The sequence below is a fragment of the Eriocheir sinensis genome, chromosome 60 (genome assembly GCF_024679095.1).
Source record: "Eriocheir sinensis breed Jianghai 21 chromosome 60, ASM2467909v1, whole genome shotgun sequence".
Lineage (NCBI taxonomy): Eukaryota > Metazoa > Arthropoda > Malacostraca > Decapoda > Varunidae > Eriocheir > Eriocheir sinensis.
This window is the reverse complement of record NC_066568.1, coordinates 707,622-729,947: the sequence shown is the minus strand read 5'-3', so window position 1 is coordinate 729,947 and position 22,326 is coordinate 707,622. Positions and strand designations below refer to the sequence as shown.

The 22,326-nt window shown below is 44.4% G+C and overlaps 3 protein-coding genes and 1 long non-coding RNA gene across 54 annotated transcripts in view; 1 reads left to right on the top strand and 3 right to left on the bottom strand.

The window, feature by feature from the left end:
* The first annotated feature begins 251 nt into the window (after positions 1 to 251).
* Positions 252 to 10,500, top strand: LOC126985665 (uncharacterized). 50 transcript variants are annotated; one of them, XR_007738874.1, is made up of 6 exons: positions 252 to 1,596; positions 1,967 to 2,126; positions 2,292 to 2,346; positions 9,852 to 9,902; positions 10,015 to 10,299; positions 10,370 to 10,456. It is a non-coding gene; the product is annotated as an uncharacterized LOC126985665 (long non-coding RNA). The 50 variants fall into 50 exon arrangements; XR_007738862.1 differs by lacking the exons at positions 252 to 1,596; positions 1,967 to 2,126; positions 2,292 to 2,346; positions 9,852 to 9,902 and adding exons at positions 2,271 to 2,291; positions 9,715 to 9,760; positions 9,812 to 9,846 and having other exon boundaries at positions 9,974 to 10,299; XR_007738871.1 differs by lacking the exons at positions 252 to 1,596; positions 1,967 to 2,126; positions 2,292 to 2,346 and adding exons at positions 2,272 to 2,291; positions 9,715 to 9,760 and having other exon boundaries at positions 9,812 to 9,887; positions 9,949 to 10,299.
* LOC126985664 (5'-AMP-activated protein kinase subunit beta-1-like) lies at positions 2,988 to 8,788 on the bottom strand. Of its 2 annotated transcripts, XR_007738843.1 has the most exons (7): positions 8,569 to 8,788; positions 6,600 to 6,787; positions 5,888 to 6,048; positions 4,604 to 4,917; positions 4,262 to 4,383; positions 3,444 to 3,662; positions 2,988 to 3,405 (listed from the first exon to the last, which is right to left on the bottom strand). XR_007738843.1 is itself a non-coding variant. In XM_050840814.1 (6 exons), exons 2-6 carry the CDS (start codon positions 6,771 to 6,773, stop codon positions 3,513 to 3,515), a joined length of 921 nt encoding a protein of 306 aa, XP_050696771.1. In that variant the 5' UTR covers positions 6,774 to 6,787; positions 8,569 to 8,788; the 3' UTR covers positions 2,988 to 3,512. The 2 variants fall into 2 exon arrangements, 1 of the variants encoding a protein (XP_050696771.1); XM_050840814.1 differs by having other exon boundaries at positions 2,988 to 3,662.
* LOC126985662 (eukaryotic translation initiation factor 3 subunit L-like) lies at positions 10,359 to 17,236 on the bottom strand. Its single transcript, XM_050840812.1, has 10 exons — positions 17,081 to 17,236; positions 16,017 to 16,204; positions 15,288 to 15,514; positions 14,685 to 14,914; positions 14,266 to 14,406; positions 13,573 to 13,785; positions 12,350 to 12,469; positions 12,021 to 12,149; positions 11,285 to 11,503; positions 10,359 to 10,834 (listed from the first exon to the last, which is right to left on the bottom strand). Exons 1-10 carry the CDS (start codon positions 17,102 to 17,104, stop codon positions 10,700 to 10,702), a joined length of 1,626 nt encoding a protein of 541 aa, XP_050696769.1. The 5' UTR covers positions 17,105 to 17,236; the 3' UTR covers positions 10,359 to 10,699.
* A 333-nt stretch (positions 17,237 to 17,569) lies between these two features.
* Positions 17,570 to 22,326, bottom strand: part of LOC126985663 (uncharacterized) — a 9,554-nt gene continuing 4,797 nt past the window's right edge. The window contains exons 3-6 of the mRNA XM_050840813.1: positions 21,508 to 21,673; positions 20,474 to 20,726; positions 20,040 to 20,169; positions 17,570 to 19,452 (exon numbers count right to left, since the gene is read on the bottom strand). Coding sequence (XP_050696770.1) covers positions 19,129 to 19,452; positions 20,040 to 20,169; positions 20,474 to 20,726; positions 21,508 to 21,673 — 873 coding nt within the window. The 3' untranslated portion in view covers positions 17,570 to 19,128. The remainder of the gene's footprint in view (positions 19,453 to 20,039; positions 20,170 to 20,473; positions 20,727 to 21,507; positions 21,674 to 22,326) is intronic.

The following is a 22,326-nucleotide window of genomic DNA, read 5'->3' as shown; positions in this document are numbered from 1 at the left end:
TGTATAGAAGTCATTACGTATAACCCTTCCTGCAAGCATGGAGTGTATGAAAGAATGCAACAGACACACATCATCAATTTTACTTGCAACAATAAACTATCAATCAATCAGTCATCAAGAACCAGCCCTTTTGACCTTATACAAACATTGCATTCTTCATTTCCTGCTGTGTATAATTACTTGTGTATAAATTTCAGTGGATAGATAAATCACATATTCAAACACACTCGGGAAATTCAAACCACTATTATTATTATTATTATTATTATTGTGAGTTTGTGAGAATTACATAATATTAAGAACTGTGGAAGCTGTGAAACTCTACACACACACACACACACACACACACACACACACACACACACACATTTGATAAGGCTTTCATAGAGGTCCTGTTAGTATTAGTATTAAAATATATATATGTAGATATGTATTGGTGTGTACAAATGTATCAATATATAGCACTTATGTTGGCGTAATTATAAATATTCATAAAATTAGATATATATACTTTTGAATGACACACACACACACACACACACACACACACACACACACACACATCAAATATATGTTAAGAATTTATGTATAAAACTATAAAACGATAACAGAATAAGAAATAATAATCGACATTTTCGAATATACAATTTTTCACGTTCTCTCAAATATATATGTACGCGATTTTACCAACTAATTTATCTATCACGGTATTAATTCATTAACTTAGATATATTTTTTACTACCCAGGGACCGTCCGAGCTGGAGCAAAGCCTAATGGAGGGATCTCATTCAGTGTCCTAATAACAGAGATACAATTTTACTCTCTACTCATGTATGTGAATTTATGACTCCATATAAAATTACCATTATTGTTATTATTACCGAAAAAATCGTTACTAATTTATAACTAGAATTTTATCATAATGACCAAAAAAAGTCCAGAAATATAATAATTACAGATTTTTACCTAATTTATAACTAGAATTTTATCATGACCAAAAAAAGTCTAGAAATATATTAGTTACAGATTTTTACCTAATTTATAACTAGAATTTTATCATAATGACCAAAAAATGTCTAGAAATATATTAGTTACAGATTTCTTACCTGTGTGGAAATACAATTACCGAAACTGTCTAGAAATATACCACAGGGCCATACCCAGAGCTGCATAAGGGGGGCAAGGTGTCTTTTTCTAGTAAATGTGGACCTTGTGGCCGCCTGAAGAGGGGCAGAGGTGAGGGAAGTGAGCCCGGCCAGCTGAGGGTGTTTGGGACTTTCATAATTGGACTTTACTGGGAACAATTTTCTGCTGTCAAAACAAAAAATAATGGGTGCAGGAGAGGAAATGGAAGGGTTGGGCTGGGTAAGGTTAGGTAAGGCAAGGTAAGGCAAGGTTAGGTAAGGTAAGGCAAGGGAAGGTAAGACAAGGTAAGGTTAGGTAAGGTAAGGCAAGGGATGATAAGGTATGGTTAAGTAAGGTAAGGCAAGGTAAGGTAAGGCAAGGCAAGGTAAGGTTAGGTAAGGCAAGGTAAGGTTAGGTTAGGTAAGGTAAGGCAAGGGAAGGTTAGGTAAGGTAAGGTAAGGCAAGGTAAGGTTAGGTAAGGCAAGGTAAGGCAAGGGAAGGTAAGGTAAGGCAAGGGAAGGTTAGGTAAGGTAAGGTAAGGCAAGGTAAGGTTAGGTAAGGCAAGGGAAGGTTAGGTAAGGCAAGGGAAGGTTAGGTAAGGCAGGGTAAGGTTAGGTTAGGTAAGGTAAGACAAGGGAAGGTTAGGTAAGGTAAGGTAAGGTAAGGTTAGGTTAGGTAAGGCAAGGTAAGGTTAGGTTAGGTAAGGTAAGGCAAGGGAAGGTTAGGTAAGGCAAGGTAAGGTTAGGTAAGGGAAGGCAAGGGAAGGTTAGGTTAGGCAAGGTTAGGTTAGGTAAGGGAAGGCAAGGGAAGGTTAGGTAAGGTAAGGTAAGGCAAGGTAAGGTAAGGTAAGGCAAGGTAAGGTTAGGTAAGGCAAGGTAAGGTTAGGTTAGGTAAGGTAAGACAAGGGAAGGTTAGGTAAGGTAAGGTAAGGCAAGGTAAGGTTAGGTAAGATAAGGCAAGGGAAGGTTAGGAAAGGCAAGGTAAGGGAAGGTAAGGTTAGGTAAGATAAGGCAAAGGAAGGTTAGGCAAGGCAAGGTAAGGGAAGGTAAGGTAAGGTAAGATAAGGCAAGGGAAGGTTAGGTAAGGCAAGGTAAGGGAAGGTAAGGTAAGGTAAGATAAGGCAAGGGAAGGTTAGGTAAGGCAAGGTAAGGGAAGGTAAGGTAAGGTAAGATAAGGCAAGGGAAGGTTAGGCAAGGCAAGGTAAGGGAAGGTAAGGTAAGGTAAGATAAGGCAAGGGAAGGTTAGGTAAGGCAAGGTAAGGTTAGGTAAGGTAAGACAAGGGAAGGTTGGGTAAGGCAAGGTAAGGTTAGGTAAGATAAGGTAAAGGAAGGTTGGGTAAGACAAGGGAAGGTTAGGTAAGGTAAGGTAAGGCAAGGTAAGGTTAGGTAAGATAAGGCAAGGGAAGGTTAGGTAAGGCAAGGCAAGGTAAGGTAAGGTAAGGTAAGGTAAGGCAAGGCAAGGTAAGGTCAGGTCAGGTCAGGTCAGGTAAGGTAAGGCAAGGCAAGGTTAGGCAAGGTAAGGCAAGGTAAGGTAAGGTAAGGCAAGGGAAGGGATGGTAGGCTAAGGTTCAGTAAGGTAAGCTACATTTAGTTACAATAACATCCGTAAAATTATGTCTTATTTAGCAAAACAGAAGGGATATATTTAGCCCTGCGGATCACCATAGAAATATATACTATAGTCGTCCCTCAAATAGTACGGTTTTCAATAGTTCAGTTTTGGTTTAATGTGGATTTTCTAAGATTTTTTAGGATTTTTAAATTTCCCGACGAGGAGGAAATTTAAAAATCGTACAAGATCTTCCGTGACAATCCATATAAGACCGAAACCGAGCTATTGGAAACCGTACTATTTGAGGGACAACTGTACTATTAGCAAGATGGCACTAGATGGATATATATAAGTTAATAAGGCAAATCAGCACTTAGATCTATATGTTAATTAGTGGAGCGATGTTAGTTAAAATATGTGAATGCTTGTATGCATGTGGAATAGCATATGTGGAAAGGTATGTGTTGGCGGCATAACATCACAACACATCAGTGAAAGGAACGCTCTCTCTCTCTCTCTCTCTCTGCAAGGCCATATTTGAATCTGAAGTCGAGTGATTGAAAGGCACCAAGGCTCTCTCTCTCTCTCTCTCAAACACACCCTTTCACACCCTAACATACTCTCTCGCACCTTAACACACCTTCTTACACCCCTAACAGACCTTTTCTATATCCTAACGCACCTTTTTAAATCCCCAAACACACCCTACCCTTGTCCCACACACCCTAACACACCCTTCCCTTTCCCCACACCCTAACACACCCTTCCCTTTCCCCACACCCTAATGCAGCCTCTACACACACTAACAGACCCTTCTTCTACTTCCTCCTGCCGTCTACTCGATGGGACGGTATATGAGTGTGGTGACGCACTTCTTCTTGTATCTGTTAGAGGTGGACAGCACCATCATGCCGTCCCTGATGCTGAGGGCGTACATGTGGTTCAGCATCACGTGGTTGGGCTCCGGCAGCAGGGTGGGCTCGCACTGGGGGGGAGGGAAGCAATTAGAACAACAACAACAACTACAATAATAATAGTAATAGAACTATTACTACTACTACTGTAGTGCCTGACCAGCCTGAAAGGCAAGTCTCCCTAAAAATCACTCTAAGAGTGGGGCGCCTCGATGGCCAACTAGTTAAGGAGTGACTCTCCTATCTCACTGGTTGTGGGCTTAATCCATCATGGCTCTGCTGAAACCTTCTCTTGGTCTGGATTAATTTATCGTGTGTTTTGTGGCACACTGTGGTTGTGTAGGGATTTAGCAGAGTGGAATTCAGGCAATACATGTGGTGACTGGCGAGATATGAAGGCCACTCACTCCACCAGTCGGCCAAAGAGATGCCCCACTCACAGAGTTTGTAGACTTGCCCATCAGGCAGGTCAGGCACTACAGCAGCAGCAGTAGTAGTAGTAGTAGTAGTAGTAGTAGTAGTAGTAGTAGTAGTAGTAGTTGTAGTAGTAGTAGTAGTAGTACTACTACTACTACTACTACTACTACTACTACTACTACTAATAATAAACAAACATCAACAGACGGAAATACAGCCACAGTAAACACACGTCAAGGGGTAAGTAACTCACAGAAATGGGCGTGTCCTTGTTGAGGATGACCTGCAGGAGGTGAGGGGGCAGGACAGGAGGCCCGCGGATCTTGCTGGTTTGCTCGTACTCCGGAATCTCCTGCCCAAATTCATCCTCCTCGCCTGTATGGATGAGAGGCGGATGAAGAATATAAGTGAGTTGAGCATTTTTCGTCTCTCTCTCTCTCTCTCTCTCTCTCTCTCTCTCTCTCTCTCTCTCTCTCTCTCTCTCTCTCTCTCTCTCTCTCTCTCTCTCTTTCCATTCCCTCTTAAAACAACCTCTTTCTTAATTCTCTTTCACATCCTTCTCTCTCTCCTCCTCCTCCTCCTCCCTCTTCCGTACCTTCGCCGGGCCGCTCCTTGCTCTGGGTAACAGAGCGCTCCTTGTTGGGGTCGTTAGGATCATACAGAAGCGCCGTCTCAAACTCCTCAAAATCCGTCTCGCTAATATTGATGACGTTGTTGTTGTTTTCCATGGCCTTGTTGTTGTTGGTGTTGCGGTTGCTGTTGTTGTTGTTGTTGCCGTTGTTGTTGTTGGCATTGGCGTTGGCGTTGCTGGTGGCCTCGACCGGGCTGACCTTCCACTCGCCGTCGACGTAGAACTTGTACTGGTGGGACCCTTTCGGTAGATCCACAATGGCCACAAAGTCTTTCTCACTGTGAGGGAAAAATTACGGTTGTTATGTTGAAATGCCAGAATTTTCTCTTTTCTCTATACTCCCACACGACCTCTGTGTGTAATGAAACACACAAGAAATTAATCTAGACACGGAAAGGTTTTGCCGGCGCCGGGGATCGAACCCACGACCAGCGAGACGAGAGAGCCACTCCTTAACCCGGTAGCAGCGATGGGCCAAATTTGTGGCTTTACCATGTAGCAGCGACGGGCCAAATGTGTGCCACGATATAAACCCCCCAAAAAGATGATACATAATCTGATCACAAATGCATTGATATATATTATGAAATGGTTTGTGTGAGGGGTGATTTTCTCTTATTTTTCTCGCTTAGAGGGACCACTAAGAAACACGATCTCCGCTGCTACCGGGTTAACCATTCAGCCGAAGAGGTACCCCCCTGGCAGAGTGAGTTATGGGAGTCTCGCCCATCCGGCTTAGTCAACGCACTACAATGTAAATATACTGGTATATATCGATGCCCCCCTCCTCTTCCTCCTCCTCAATAATTCTTCTTTTCCTTTTCATTTTTACCATATATCTTCTTGCTCCTTTTCCTCCCCATCTTCTCCTTCATATTTTCCTTCTTTTCCTTTTTTTTTGCTTCATATCTTCCTCCTCCTCCTCCTCCTCCTCCTCTATTCTTATTCCAATCTCTTCCTTCCTTCCTTCTCTCTCCTTTTCCCAGTCCTTTGCTTAATCTTCTTTTTCTATGCCTATTCCTCCCTCCCTCTCTCTCTTTACTTCCTCTTCCTCCTCCTCCTCCATCTCCTTCTCTCTCTCTCTTTTCCCTCTTCCCTTCCTCCTCTATTCTTATTCTAATCTCTTTCTTCCTTCCTTCTCTTTCCTTTTCCCATTCCTTTCCTTAATCTTCTTTCCCTATGCCTATTCCTCCCTCTCTCTCTTTACTTTCTCCTTCCTCTTCCTCCTCCTCCTCCTCCTCCTCTCACCTCTTCACCATCGTCAGCTTCTGCCACTGGTTGAAGGTTCCAGCGATGGCCACGTTGTTTCCTCCCCCCGTCCACTTGATGACGAAGGGCAGCATCTTCTTGTTCCCCTGCGTGACGACAGGCCGAGGACGATGGGGCACGGGGTCTTCATTCTCCTTGTCCTGGGGGGTGAAGAAGATGGGTGAAGATGAGGTGTGTGTAGAAGGGGTGCAGATGATGATGGGTGTAGGTTAGAATTGATAAGGTAAGGTAATGCTAGGTTAGGTGAGGTAAGGTAAGGTTGAGTAAGGTTAGGTTAGATTTAGTAAGGTAATGTTGTGTTAGGTTAGGAAAGGTAAGGTTGGGTAAGAATTGATAAGGAAGTTAGGTTAGAATTGGTAAGGTAAGATTAGGTTAGGTGAGGTAAGGTGAGGTTGGGTAAGGTTTGGTTAGAATTGGTAAGGTAAGGTAAGGTAAGGTTGGGTAAGAATTGATAAGGAAGTTAGGTTAGAATTGCTAAGGTAAGATTAGGTTAGGTGAGGTAAGGTAAGGTTGGGTAAGGTTTGGTTAGAATTGGTAAGGTAAGGTAATGTTAGGTAAGGTAAGGTAAGGTATTGTTAGAATTGGTAAGGTATGGTAAGGTAAGGTTGAGTAAGGTTAGGTTACAATTGGTAAAGTAAGGTAAGGTAATGTTAGGTTAGGTTAGGTTACTCCTCCTCCCCCTGCCCCTCACCTTTGGCCCCTTCAGCACGGGGGGTTCATCGTCCAGACTGGGTTGCTGTGCTGCCTTGGTGTGGCCCTGGCGAGACTGCAGGGTGAAGGGCTGCCCGTCCGCCCCACGCCCACCCCCGGGGAACTGACCCAAGTCCGCCCCCTTGCTGCGCCCCACCGAGGAGTGGTTGCCCATGCTGGCTCTTGCACCTGGAGGGGAGAAAGGAAGGACAAAAAATATTATTAGTTTATAGAGGACTTTTTTTTTTTTTTTAATGCCGCAGCCTATTGCCCCGGTAGGCTTCTTCCCGGTGGGGCCTGATGGTCGGCCCAGCCCATTCTGGCGCAGACGAGTGTTTATAGTGGCGCCATCTTGCATTGGCTCATGCTGCCCTCCCGACTATCTATCTTTATTTATCTTAATTATCCTTTTATTTTCTTATTTAATATTTATGGTTTATATCTAGTATTATTTCTCATTGTCTTTGATATCCAGTAAAACTCCACAAGTACACCCACTTCAAGGGCTGACATGGCTATTGCTAAACCCCAACTCTGTCGCTCCACTCTTTTTAACTGACAAAACCCACAACACTGAATTGCAGGTAACCTATTGCCCTTCAGTGGTAACTTATCACTGAAGCAACCTGTCGCTGGTGGGTGAGTTGTCAGCGTGCAGGCGCAGCGTACAAGAGGGCACGGGTTCGCATCTCACCGCCTGCGACAAGCAAGCTGGCGAAGACCACCTGCCAACACACTCTTCTTCTTCTTCTTCTTCACTCCTTCACCTTCAACCCTCACTACATTCCTTTCCTCCCTCACCCCGTCCACTCCTCCCCTCACCCCTTCCACTCTTCCACTCTTCCCCTCACCCCATCCCTTTTCCTCCCCCCTTCCACTCTTCCCCTCACCCTATTCCTTTCCTCCCTCACCCCATTCCTTTCCTCCCAGACCCCATTCCTTTCCCTCCCCCTCCCCCCCTCCCCACCCCCTTCTTTCCCCCCCAGAGACGGGCGTACTTAAGAACATAAGAACACAGGGAAACTGCAAGAGGACGGGTGGCCTACACAGGGCAGTTCCAGAATCCCCCCCACTACTCATGATGGGTGAGGTGTAGTTTCAGGGGTTACAGGTAGAGGCTTGATCCTCGTTTACCTCCAGTACCCTGTTACCTTACTTCTGGAATAACACCCAAGACCCTAGACTCTACCTGCCTCCAAAAGGTCTGGGTTAAGAAAAACTGACCTTTATCTTCTCAATCTCCCTTATGCCTTCATTTTTACCTTATTCTCATTACCTGAAGCCTGGAGAACACCTGGGTGAAGGGAAAGGTGGATAAATTACGGAAATACGAAGAAAAATGAAGAAAAACTGACCTAAACTTCCTTACTTTTAATCTTACCTTGTTTTCACCTTGTTTTCATTACCTTGAGTCTATACAGGTGTTAATTACTTTACCTGTAGCCTAGAGAACACCTGGGCGAAGGGAAAGATGGATAAATTACGGAAATATGAAGAAGAAAACTGACCTAACCTTCCTTACCTCTAATTTTACCTTGTTTTCACGTTGCTATCGTTACCTTGAGTCTATACAGGTGTTAATTACTTTACCTGTAGCCTAGAGAACACCTGTGCCAAGGGAAAGGTGGATAAATTACGGAAATATGAAGAAAAATTTACCTAACCTTCCTTACCTCTAATTTTACCTTGTTTTCACCTTGTTATCACTACCTTGAGTCTATACAGGTGTTAATTAGCTCACCTGTAGCCCGGAGAACACCTGGGCGAAGGGAAAGGTGAAAAAATACGGAAATATGAAGAAAAATTGACCTAACCTTCCTTACCTCTAATTTTACCTTGTTTTCACGTTGCTATCATTACCTTGAGTCTATACAGGTGTTAATTTGCTCACCTGTAGCCCGGAGAACACCTGGGCGAAGGGAAAGGTGGAAAAAAATACGGAAATATGAAGAAAACGAAGAAAAACTGACCTTATCTTGTCCTAATCCTCTTCCTCCTCCTCCTGTCTTCCTCTTCCTCTTCTTGGTGACTTTTTCTCTCCTTTTCCTTCTCCTGGTGCTGTTTTTCTTACTCCTCCTTTCCTCCAAGACTCCTCCACACCTGCTACACACGTGAGAGAAGAAGGAAGGATGCTGTGTGTGTGCGTGCGTGTGTGACCCTGATCAGCTGTTTTTTGTTTATGTTCCGTGATTCTCTCTCTCTCTCTCTTTTATTTCTTATTTTTTTTCTTTATTTCCTTTCATTCTCTCTCTCTCTAGTACGTTTTTTTTTTCTTCTTTCTTTCCTCTTTATTTAATCTCTTTCTTCTTATTTATAAATCTACTAAGTCACTCTCTTTTTATTTATTTTTTCCTTTCATTCTCTCTCTCTTGTACGTTTTTGTCCTTTTCTTTTGTCTTTCTTTAATCTTTTTCCTCTTATTTATAAATCTACCAAGTCACTCTCTCTTTTTATTTTTTTTTCTTTATTTCCTTGCCTGGGGGTTGGGATGGAATGCCTTTCATTCTCTCTCTTGTACGTTTTTGTCCTTTTCTTTTCTTTTAATCTTTTTCCTCTTATTTATAAATCTACTAAGTCACTCTCTCTCTTTGATATTTTTTTTTTATTTACTTCTTTCTCTTTTTCCTTAATTTCTCTCTTCTTTTATCTCCTATCTTTGTTTTTCCTTCATTTACTTATTCATCCTCACTCTCTCTCTTTCTTCCTTTTATATATCTTCTTTTTTCTTCACTTCTTATTTTTTATTCTCTTTCTCATTGACAAGTAGTATTTAGAGAGAGAGAGAGAGAGAGAGAGAGAGAGAGAGAGAGAGAGAGAGAGAGAGAGAGAGAGAGAGAGCATCAATGTATACATAAATAAAAAAAAAAGGTCAATAAAATTAACAACAAAATCCAATCATGTTTTATTCAAGTCTCATTCTTGTGTACAATTACCAAACACTTGTAAACAATATGAAGGTCAGGTCAGGTCAAGTAAAGTCATGTCAGGTGGGTAAGGTCATGTCAGGTGGGTAAGGTAAAGTAAGGTAAGGTAAGGCAAGGGAAAGTTAGGTAAGGGTTGGACTAAGTAAGGTTAGGTAAGGTAAGACTAGGTGAGGTAAAGTAAGGTAAGGTTAGGTAAGGTATGGAAAGGGAAGGGAAGGGTTGGGCTAAGTAAGGTTAGGTAAGGGAAGGTTAGGGAAAGTTAGGTAAGGGTTGGACTAAGTAAGGTTAGGTAAGGTAAGGCTAGGTAAGGTAAAGTAAGGTAAGGTTAGGTAAGGTATGGAAAGGGAAGGGTTGGGCTAAGTAAGGTAAGGCTAGGTAAGGTAAAGTAAGGTAAGGTATGGAAAGGGAAGGGTTGGGCTAAGTAAGGTTAGGTAAGGTAAAGTAAGGTAAGGTATGGAAAGGGAAGGGAAGGGTTGGGCTAAGTAAGGTAAGGCTAGGGAAGGTAAGGTAAGGTAAAGCACGGTAAGGTAAGGCAAGGTTAGGTATGGTAAGGGAAGATACGGCTAGGTTAGGTAAGGTAAGGTAAGGCAAGTGAAGGTAAGGTAAGGTAAGGCAAGGTTAGGTATGGTAAGGGAAGATACGGCTAGGTCAGGTAAGGTAAGGTAAGGCAAGTGAAGGTAAGGTAAGGTAAGGTAAGGCAAGGTTAGGTATGGTAAGGGAAGATACGGCTAGGTCAGGTAAGGTAAGGTAAGGCAAGTGAAGGTAAGGTAAGGTAAGGTAAGGCAAGGCAAGGTAAGGTAAGGTAAGGCAAGGTAAGGTAAGGTAAGGTAAGGTAAGGTAAGGTAAGGTAAGGCAAGGTTAGGTATGGTAAGGGAAGATACGGCTAGGTTAGGTAAGGTAAGGCAAGGCAAGTGAAGGTGGGATAAGGTAAAGTACATTCAGTTAATTTAATGTCAATCACACAAACACACACACACACACGCACAAACACTCTCTCTTTCTCTTTCTGTCTCTGTCTCCACCATTCTCTGTGCTCTCACGTCTCCTTCTCTGTCTCTTTTTCTCTCTTCGTCTGTCTGTCTGTCTTTCATTATAACCTCACACACACACACACACACACTCTCTCACACACTATTTCCCTCCACTCCTTCTCTCCATCCATCCCTCCATATCTCCTCTACACCTTGACCTTTGAGAGGGAGCGGTTGACCTCCTCCAGCTTGTGAATTTGGCGGATGAAGAAATCGCCGTAGCGCTGGGCAACCTTGGTGTCAGCAATGTGGATCATGCTGCCGTCGATGAAGAAGTCCACCTGAGAGGGAGAAAGTGGAGTGGATGGTTAGTGGAATTGCTGGTTGGTTGTGGACTTGTGGTGGTGGAGAGGGGCCAGATGTGGAGTGGTTATTGTTGGTGGTGGAAGAGAAGGATATATATATAGAGAGAGAGAGAGTGTGGAAGGGGTGTGTCAGTGGTGGAAGTGGAGGGAGAGAGAGATAGAAGGAGAGGAAGAGAGGAAGAGAGAAAGAGTGCGGAGGGGTTGGTTAGTGATGTTGGTGGTGGAAGAGTGTGGAAGGGGTGGTGGAAGTGGAGAGAGAGTGAATGAGTACGGAGGGGATGGTTAGTAAAGGTGGAGGTGGAGAGAAGGAGAGGTAGAGGGTGTGTGGAGGGGCTGTTGGTTAATGTGGTGGGATAGTTAGTGCAATGGTGGTGGTGGTGGAGCTCGTGTGGAGGTGAAGTGGAGACAGATACAGAAACAACCCACCTCGGAATCACTCTGGAAGTCGCCCTGGAGCCCTGACGTTCCCTTCGTCCAGACCATGTTGCGCATCTTGTGTTTGAAGCAGAGCAGGGCGTTGCGGAAATCGTCCTCCGTCATCTCCTGGAAGGCGGCCATCTTCTCCATGGGCATGGTGGTGTACAGCTTGAGGTAGGAACGCATCACGCTGATCTGCTGCTGCTGCTGGACCTCATCAAGGAACACCTGGGGAAGGGAGGAGGGTGAGGGAGTGTGTGGAAGAGATGTTGTTGGGTGTATCAGGAGGAGGCTGGAGATGCTGGGTGTGTCAGGAAAACCTTACATGCACCCCCACACCCACACCAGGGATGGAGTATTCGTATTCGATATTCATGTTTAAATACACTTGAATACCATATTTGGGTGTATTCGTAAAATTATTGATAGAAATCAAAGTGTTCCAATTCATATTTGAATACTAAGGAAAAATATATGTATTCTGCGCATTATCTGATGAATACTTCAAACTTTATTATCCTTAATACCAGCCGCTGATCCTGACACTCCAGCCTCCTGGGCGGAGGAACAGTAGTCGTGTGCAGCACAGGTTCATGGTACTGTTGCACATCTTTAACACAGTGTTGTACACAGATATGTCAAGAAGGTATTTTTCAATGAAAAGTATTCATAAATGTATTCATGAATATTTTTAAGATGTATTTATATTTGTATTCAAATCAAAACCATTAGAGTGTATTCAAACCTTGAGCTGCTGCTGGAAGGGCTCCTTGTGGTAGTTGGCCGGGGCAGAGTCAAAGGGTGGCGGCACAGGGCTCAGGAACTTGGGGCAGGCAAAGGTGAAGCACTGCGTGAACTCCTGGGTGTCATTACGCTGCGGGGGAGGAGAGGAGACAGAGAGATGAGAGGAGTGAAGAGGAAGAGGGAGAGTGAGGGAGGAAGTGAAGAATAGGGAGACAAAGTTAAGCGATGCAACAATATCAAAAAGTTTAGGAGGAAAAAATGAATGAAAAAATAAGAACTAAAAAAGAAAATACTAATAATAACAAGAGAAGTATAGTGGTCCAGACTCACCGACATCCTGGCCATCTTCTCCGCCAGGGTCTTCTCCCTCAGCGATGACTGCACCACTTCGTCGATCCTCTGGGGGTGGAGCACCATGCAGATAGCCAGCAGGGTGTACATCTGCTCCGTCTGGAAGGGAGAGGAAGGGATGGAGGGTGAGGGAGAGCATTAACCTTTCTCCCCTTCCACACCCTGTCAAACTGATCCACTATCCTCTGCGTTCACCTTTCTCCTCTTCCACACCCTGTCAAAGTGATCCACTATCCTCTGTGTTCAGCTTTCTCCTCTTCCACACCCTGTCAGACTGATCCACTATCCTCTGCGTTCAGCTTTCTCCTCTTCCACACCCTGTCGGACTGATCCACTATCCTCTGCGTTCAGCTTTCTCCTCTTCCACACCCTGTCAGACTGATCCACTATCCTGTGTTCAGCTTTCTCCCCTTCCACACCTGGTCGAACTGATCCACTATCCTCTGCGTTCAGCTTTTTCCTCTTCCACACCCTGTCAAACTAATCCACGATCCTCTGTGTTCAGCTTTCTCCTCTTCCACACCCTGTCAGACTGATCCACTATCCTCTGCAGTGTCCCTTCATTCTCTGCCAACAATACTGTATCATCTGCAAACAGGCCCCCAACCAATGACTCCTCTGTACCTCTCACTTTTAACCTTACTTTTTTCATTATAATTCTTTCCTCTCCATCTCCAGTTGACCTGTGACCCGAGACTGACCTTCTAAATCTGGTCATTCTCGTGGTTCTGCAGTCATCCATCTCTATATTTCTTCCCCTAATTCAATCTACAATCTTTTTCTCACTTCTTTTACTTTTACAATTTTTCTTTTCCCACCCAGTTTCCCTTTGACCCGAGACTGACCTTCTTAATCTGGTCATTCTCGTGGTTCTGCAGTCATCCATTTCCAATTTTTCTTTTCCATCCCAGATTCCCTCTGACCTGAGACTGACCTTCTAAATCTGGTCATTCTCGAAGCTCGGCAGTCATCCATCTCTATATTTCTTCCCCTAATTCAACCTACAATCTCTTTTTACTTTTCCAATTTTTCTTTTCCATCCCAGTTTCCCTTTGACCCGAGCCTGACCTTCTAAATCTGGTCATTCTCGTGGTTCTGCAGTCATCCATCTCTATATTTCTTCCCCTAATTCAACCTACAATCTCTTTTTACTTTTCCAATTTTTCTTTTCCATCCCAGTTTCCCCGTGACCCGAGACTGACCTGCTTGTTGATCTGGTCGTTCTGGTAGTTGCGGGTCTGGAACATGGCCTTGGTGCGCTGGATGTAGACGAGGATGTTGGAGAAGGTGCGGATGGCGTCAGCATACCGCCGCATCATGAGGTACGCAAAGCCAACATAGTAGTAGGTGGTGATCTGGCAGGCTGGCACGCGGGAGTACATCGACTTCTTGTTCAACTCGATGTTCTCCAGGACCTGATGGGGAGGGAGGGGGGGGTTAGTGATGATGGGGGAGAGAAGAAGGGGAGGTTAGTGTTTGGGGAGGGGGGAAGGGTAAGGGAGGAGAAGGGAAGAGTAAGGCAAGTGTTAGTTTGGTAAGGGGAAGGGGAAGGGAAAGGAAGGGAGAAGGGAGAGACGGAGGTGAGGGAGGGAGGGATGGGAGGTAATGTATAAGGGAGTTCTGAATGGCTACTACCACTACTACTACTACCACTATGCTTCCTTACTAATGAGACTTTCTATACAACAAAGTGAGGTCATTCTTTGTTGATTTATACCAGATCTTCCTCCTCCTCCTCCTCCTACTACTACTACTACTACTACTACTACTACTACTACTACCACTACCTTTCTTAATTAAATGACTTACAACAAAGTGAGGTCATTCTTTGTTGATTTATACCAGATCTTCCTCCTCCTCCTCCTCCTCCTCTTACTACTACTACTACTACTCACCTTGATAGCCTGGTAGTAGTCTCCAAGCAGTGAGTGGAGGCGCAGGAGTCCGATCAAGGAGAAATATCCCAACATCTTGTACAGCGGGTGACGGCCGAACTCACCCGCTACGCTGTCTGGGTCACCCCCGCTGGTGTAGACCTGTGGATGAGTGAAGGGTGAGTGGGTGAAAGGGGGAGAGGTTAAGGGGGGGGGGGGAATATTTATAGTGAGTGTTTGTTTGTTTGTTTGTTTTGTACTTTTCCTCTGTTTATTGTCTCCACTCTCTCTCTCTTAATTACCCTCCACCTTCTCTTCCTCCCTATTTTTCTCTTTCCTCTGATTCATTAACTTTCTCTCTCTCTCTTCCTTTTTGTATCCGTCTCCTCAATCCCACCATCTCTTTCTCTCTCCCTCTCCTCCTCCACCCCTCCACGTACCTCCAGCTGTCTGTTAATGTTGCTCTTATCCACGAGGCAGTGCAGGACATTGAGGACAGAGTGGACGTTCCAAATCTTCGGGGAGTCCTTCAACATCTCAATCTCTGGCTCACTCTTCTTCCCGAGCTTTGACCTGAACTGCGAGAAGGACTGGAACTGGTAGATGAACTCGTCGATGATCTCCCAAAGCCACTGGTTGGGGAGTTCTAGGGGTACAGGGGTCTCAGCACCTGTGTGGGAGCAAGAGCTTGTTAGATATGGGGGTGGAGGTTGGGAAGAGAAGGAGAGAGGAGGAGGAGGAGGAGGCAAGGGGGAGAAGGTTAAGGTATGGTATGGTTGTAGTAGTAGTAGTAGTAGTAGTGATATAAAGTAGGATAGGACAGAAAAATGCAGTAATCGTATTAGTATTCATTTCTTTCCTCCCTTCCTTCCACAGACATTCTCCTCTCCCTTCCTCCTCCCCTATATCTCCCTCTCTTTCCTTCCATCTTTATCTCCCTTCCTCCTTCCCACACTCTCCTTCTCCCTCCCTAAAGCCCTTCCCCAAATCTTTTCCTTCCTTCTCTTCCTTCCCCAAACTCTCTCCCTCCTTCCCCCACTCACTCAGGATGTAGTTGAAGAGGTTGCAGTAGTTGTAGTAGGACTCAAAGCGCTGTGGGATGGTTGGCCCGCCCTGCACCCTGGCATAAATGTGTCGGTAGTACAACTCGCGGTACAGGATGAGAAAGATGTCGTCCCTGCCGTCCTGCTCCACCAGCTTGTTGCCGAAGAGGTCCTCCACTTCGGGCCAGGACTGGGTCTTGTAGTACTCCTCCGTCAGCCGGTTGAAGCTGGTGGACGAGGTATATAAATAAATTAATTAATAATTGGTAATGATTAAATTATTAAATAAATAAAACAACACACTCAAAAGCAGTGGCTGAGTGGTCAGGAGGTTTGTGTCCCACCCGCCGTGACAAACAAGCTGGGAGTTTTCAGTCCCTGCCGAGTGGCCCAAGACTACCCACATGCTGTACTGAAAACCACCTGTCACCCCAGACTCTAGATTCTCTCTGAAGAGGATCAATGATGAGCAACATGAGCCAGGCAAGGAGGCGCCACTACAAACACTTGCGTGCGCCAGAATGGGCTGGGGCCGACCACCAGGACCCACCGAGAAAGCCTGTCCCAGCCATAGGATGAATGTAAAAAAATAAATGAATAAAATTGCACACGTACAAACATCCTTCGGCCCCCCCCCCCCCTCCCCTCCACACTCTACATTAGGCAGCACACACACACAAACACACACACATACATAGATATACAAACACACAAACACACACTACTCACTCCACATAGAGGGAGGGAATGTCAAACACGTTCCCATCCCGTATGGCGTCCCTGAAGTAGGTGATGTACTTCTTGACCTCCTCGGGGATGGAGTACGTTGGGTAGTGGCCACGGTCCCCAAACTCCCCATCAGCACCACGCACAGTGTAGTGGTAGTTCTCGGCATCCTCCAGCGGGTAGCTCTCATACTGGGGAGGGGGCATTAGGGGTTAGGTTAGGTTAGCTTGGCTCAAATTTGATGCAACTTATGTGGAAATAAATGTAACTGTCTCACTCAGTTATTACTGGCATTTTATGTTATGTTTTATTTTCTGAATGCAGTGTATCAGCCAGCAGCTCAAGGGAAAACTGAAGAAAAACCTTAAAAATACTGATGTACAAGGTTTATGAGCAGAGTCTATATCACAGAGGTCCTTAACCTATTCACTACAGCACTTCCCACCACGCCCCCTTTGTATACACAGATGACTTCCCTCACAGCATTCTTAAACAATAGTGGGCTTGAGTATACTACAGATAACTGAAGTAAGGCAATAATTAAGCATTTTTCATAAACTTTAATTACCCCCCTTGGTCTTAGTCTTGGTTCGGGAGGTAGTTGTCCCTTTCGGTATCATATAGGGATTTTTTATTTATTTGTTGCTGTAATCTCAGGTTATATTTTTAGGTATGCTGTATTTTTAGGCGTAAATATGGAGAATCACTACGCGCCTCCAATATTGCTCCCACGGCAATAATAACTTTTCCAAGGTATCACATACTGTTGTACTTGTCTAGTTTCTGAACCACTGGTCTAGGCTGACTACGCATAAACCATAACCAAAGCATACCTAAATATATAACCTAAGACTACACCAACCAATAAAGACAAAAATAACCCCTGTATAACACCACCTAAGCGAGCAATGACCAAAAAGGACATTATTTCTACCCCACAAAATACTTTCCCGCACCGCATGATTCAGAGGGATCAACTTTACACGCCTCCCACGCCCCCCTCACGCCACCCACGCCCACGCTGCCCCGCCCACACACGCCCACAGCCTCCCCCTACAAATACTCACCTCGTCCACGAATTCGTTGTACATCTTGGCGGCGATAGGAGGCGAAATAAGGCTCCAGATGCTGCCCCGGCGCGTGTTGTTGACGTCGACCGAAAAAGGAAGGAATTCTCGACGCTGATTGGTGGAGAGCCTCGGAGGGATTGGTCCTGGTCTTGGCTTTCCTGTCGCTGATTGGTGGAGAGCGCAAGAGGAATGTAAACAAAGAACAATACTCGTTGCTGATTGGCTGCCGCTCCTTCTCCTACCATCACACGTGGATAAATGAAGGAAAGAATGCGCATAGGATAAAAATATATTGTTTTCTGCCTCGTGTGTCTTTATTATAGTCATTTGTTATTGATTATATGCAGTTTCTTTCTCTTATATATATACTACTACTATTTGGAAGGGTTAAAAAATAGTTAATAAATAAAACACCTTTATTTTCCCACAATACTTTGACACGATAGAATAAAAACTATCACACTAATACCTTTGAGGATAGTGTAGGTCTCTCTCTCTCTCTCTCTCTCTCTCTCTCTCTCTCTCTCTCTCTCTCTCTCTCTCTCTCGTATACATATAAAAATAGACTATACTAATAAAAATAATAATAATAATAATAATAGTAGAATTGGAACCAACTCGTAATAGTATTTGTGTTCATTGTAACACACACACACACACACACACACACACACACACACATGACATTAACAAACAACAACACTAACAGCAATGATATTAATATTTATAGAGAGCTCATTAACTGTTTATGTAGTAGTAGTAGTAGTAGTAGTAGTTGTAGTAGTAGTAGTAGTAATAGATGAAGTAGTAGTAGTAGTAGTAATAGTAGTAGTAGAAATGGTAGTTACATATAGTAGTAGTAGTAGTAGTAATAGTAGTAGTAGAAATGGTAGTTACATATAGTAGTAGTAGTAGTAGTAGTAGTAGTAGGTATAATACTGTATATCGGAACCTGCCGTTATGATAAATCTATTAATACAACTTGAGATAGTGTAGTTGGACACACTCACACACACACACACACACACACACACACACACACACACACACACACACACACGTCTCTATCTGTATATATATAATAAATTCTTTACATAATCTGCATAATATAATACTATAGATAAAAAGATTTCTATGTATATATACGAATGGTTATCTCTCTCTCTCTCTCTCTCTCTCTCTCTCTCTCTCTCTCTCACTTAAATATCTATACAAAAATACTATATGTGTAAAACTTAATGGTAGCAGTAGCAGTAGTAGTAGTAGCAGGAGGAGGAGGAGGAGTAGGAGGAGGAGGAGAAGGAGGAAGAAGAAGACGAATTGAAATAGAAGAAAAGAAGAAAATAACAATAAAAAGCATATTCTTATTCTAATTCCATGTGTTTTAAAATCTCTACAAACGTTCGGTCTTTTGTCAACGTTCGAGAAATCACTGTTCACAACCGACGAACGAACGAACGAACACACAAACAGAATTAGTATTTGATTAGGATTAAATCTGTAAGTCTTGTCTTTATATTCTTCCTTTTTCGTCGCATTTTCCTTCTCATTCTTTTTTTTTGTGCTTTTCTTTCTATTAATTATTGTGCTTTAATTATATTCCTCCTTCTCCTCTTCTTTTTCTTCTTGTTTTGTTTTCCTTCTCTCCTTCCTTTTCTTCTTTCCCTTCTTTCCTTCTCATTCTTATTTGTGGTTTTCTTTTTCTTCCTCTTTTTCCCCTCCTTTTCCTTTTCTTCTTTTTATCTCTTTCTTCCTTTTTTTCTTCTTCTTTGCGTATTTTGTGTTTCTTCTTTTCTTTATTTTCATTTCATGTCTTCTTTAATTATTTCATTTCTTCTTCTACTTCTGCTTCTTCTTCTTCTTCTTCTCATGTTCTTCTGTCTTCTTTCTCCTCCTTATCTTTCTCTCTTTCATTTATCTTCCTCCTTCTTCTAACGTTCTTCCCCTCCTTTTTGTTCCTCCTCTTCCTCCTCCCCCTCTTTCTTCACTTCTAATACAAAACGCATTCACATACACACACACACACACACACACACCTAGCCTTACTAAACTTCACTAACTAACAGAGGAGAGGAAAGGTTGTTGGCCGCAGAAGGCGCAGAAGAAGAAGGCGGAGTCGAAGTGGAGATCGATGCGGGAGACGAAGATGATGAGATCGGGGTTGCTGCGAGGGCTGAGGTGCTAGGATGTGGCTGGGGATGTGGCCAGGTTGTGTAGAGGTGGTGTAGGGGGAGGTGTAACAGTTCCATAAGGGCGGGGTACTGTGGCTCCGTGTCCGGCGTGACCACACCTCGTCGAACCAAGAAGTCGAGAGCCACTGGTACCGAGGTCAACTTGTACTTCGCAGAGGTCACACGGGCGAGGAATTCCTGCAAAGTGAAGTTCAAGAGGTCAGAACTTGTGGTCATGTTGGATACGGTCAGTTATCACACACGGACATTGCCGGAAGTGGTCTCTAAAGCATGCATGGTCGAGGAAGGGAGAGCTTGGGATACTGCTGGAACTGGTCTCAAGGGAATGACCGAGGGAGGGAGAGCTTGGGATGTTACTGAAACTGGTCTCAAGGGAATGACCGAGGAAGGGAGAGCTTGGGATGTTACTGAAACTGGTCTCAAGGGAATGGCCGAGGAAGGGAGAGCTTGGGATGTTACTGAAACTGGTCTTAAGGGAATGGCCGAGGAAGGGAGAGCTTGGGATAGTACTGGAACTGATCTCAAGGGACTGGCTGAGGAAGGGAGAGCTTGTAACATTGCAGGAAACTGATTTCAAGGGAATGGCCGAGGAAGGGAGAGCTTGTAACACTACTGGAACTGATCTCAAGGGAATGGCCGAGGAAGGGAGAGCTTGTAACATTGCTGGAACTGATCTCAAGGGAATGGCCGAGGAAGGGAGAGCTTGTAACATTGCTAGAACTGATCTCAAGGGGAATAACCATGACACAAAGACCTTCACACACCTCTACGGTCACGGCCTCAAAGCTGTCCACCTCGCCATCCATGTTCCGAGGCACGAAGTCCGGCGGGAGTTCCAAATCGTAGACGAACTCGGTGTTGGCGTGAAGACCGCGCTCCGACTCCGTGAAGAACCTGGAGGAAGAGGAGGAGGAGGTAAGATGAGGAGGTGAAGATGAAAGGGAAAAGGAGAAGAAATATTGAAAAGGAGCAGAAAGGATCGAGTGAGAAGAGAAGAATAAAAAGAAATGAAATGAAAAGGAGGAAGAGAAGGAAAAAAGTGTAGGAGGAAGAGGAGGAAAAGGAGACATTACAGAAGAAGAAAACAAAAACAAAAAGATGAAGAAAAACAGAAAAAGAAAAACAAAAAATATGACATAACAAAACATATACCACCACCACCACCAACAACAACAACAGTAACAACAACATTACTTACGAGACAGTTCCCACAGAGGCCGCAGTGTTGGCAAGGGACTCGGGGATACCAGCTTCCTCGTGAGCCTCCTTCAGCATGACCTGCCTCGGGGTAAGTCCAGCCGTGATGCCGCCCCCCACTAGCGAATCCATCATGCCAGGGTACGTAGGCTTGTCCAGGGCCCGCTTCTGTACCCATATCCTCAGCAGCCCGTCTTCTTGGGACCGTGTGTACCCCGTGATGTGGGTACCGAAGGCGCGGATACCCAAGGCAGCTGGGAGTGGGTAGAAAAAGGATATGTTAGGTTGGTCTTCGCATATGATTTCAGTTCTCATATCATGTTTTTTAAGGTCAACAATTAGCGTTAGTTGGGTTTTAATGAGTGTTTTGTTTGGTTCAAGGTACAGAGGATGGGTCGAACTACCACCGGCGTCATTGAACTAGCGCTGGAAATGCTCTGAAGTCCTGGGAAAGCCTTGTCAAATACGTGTTAGGTTGGTAATAACTCTTAGATTATTTCGGTACCTACACATGACATGACATCTGTTCACTCTCAGGAGCCGGAGGGGGAAGAGGAGAAGGAGGATGAGGAGGAGGAGGGGGAAGATAGTTGGGTTCTAATGAGTGTGGTTTTAGGTTCACGGTTCAGATACAGATAGATAGATAGCGAGAGAGAGAGAGAGAGAGAGAGAGAGAGAGAGAGAGAGAGAGAGAGAGAGAGAGAGAGAGAGAGAGAGAGAGAGTAATGACTGTTTTTATCTCTCGTGTGTTCTATATATATGTCAGTGTGTTAGTGTGATAGAGGTGACATATGTAGTTGCTATGTGTAAAAACCTCCCTCCCCTCCACACACACACACACACACACACACACACACACACACACACACACACACACACGCACGCACACCACTCCGGTAGCTCAGAAGAGGAAGACGTGGAAACATCACATCAGAAGAGGTTACCTTACAGAAGAAGGTTACATTACAGAAGAAGGTTACATTACACAAGAAGAGGTTACATTACAGAAGCAGAGATCCTCCCCACAATACTTACTGACAGCTGATCGCTCCACTTCCAGCAAAGGTTCCCCATGCCCGAAGTCTGCCCACACACAGAAGGCCTCGTCCCGCCAACCCCGGAGCGCGCGCAGTACGTCCTTACTCCTGAGGTCACGCAGCACCAGGTCAACGGCGCTGGTCCGCTTGCCGTACGTGTCCAGCTGGGGAAGGTCACGAGAGGTCACAGGAAGGTCAGAGAGGGGAGAATAAGGAGAAGTCGGAAAGAAGAGGTCAAAAAGAAAAGGTCAATGAGAAAATATAAAAAAGGAGAGGTCAAAGAAGTCAGGAAGAGGTCAAAAGGTCAAGCTGTCTGTCTACCTTTCTATCTATCAACTCTGTCAGTCTGTCTACCTATCGACCTGTTCACCTATCTACCTTTCTACCTCTCTCTCTATCTATCCATCTATCTTTTTTATTGCGTTCAGTCTATCTATCTATCTATCTACCTGGCTATCTCTACCTATCCACCTGCCCACCTATCTACCTCTCTCTCTATCTATCCATCTATCCTTTTATTACGTTCACCTAATCTATCTATTTATCTATCTATCTATCTATCTACCTAACTATCTCTACCCATCCACCTGCCCACCTATCTACCTCTCTCTCTATCTATCAATCTATCTTTTTATTACGTTCACCCAATCTATCTATTTATCTATCTATCTATCTACCTAGCTATCTCTACCTATCCACCTGTCCACCTATCTACCTCTCTCTCTATCTATCAATCTATCTTTTTATTACGTTCACCCTATCTATTTATCTATCTACCTAGCTATATCTCTACCTATCTACCTGCCCCCCTCCCCCC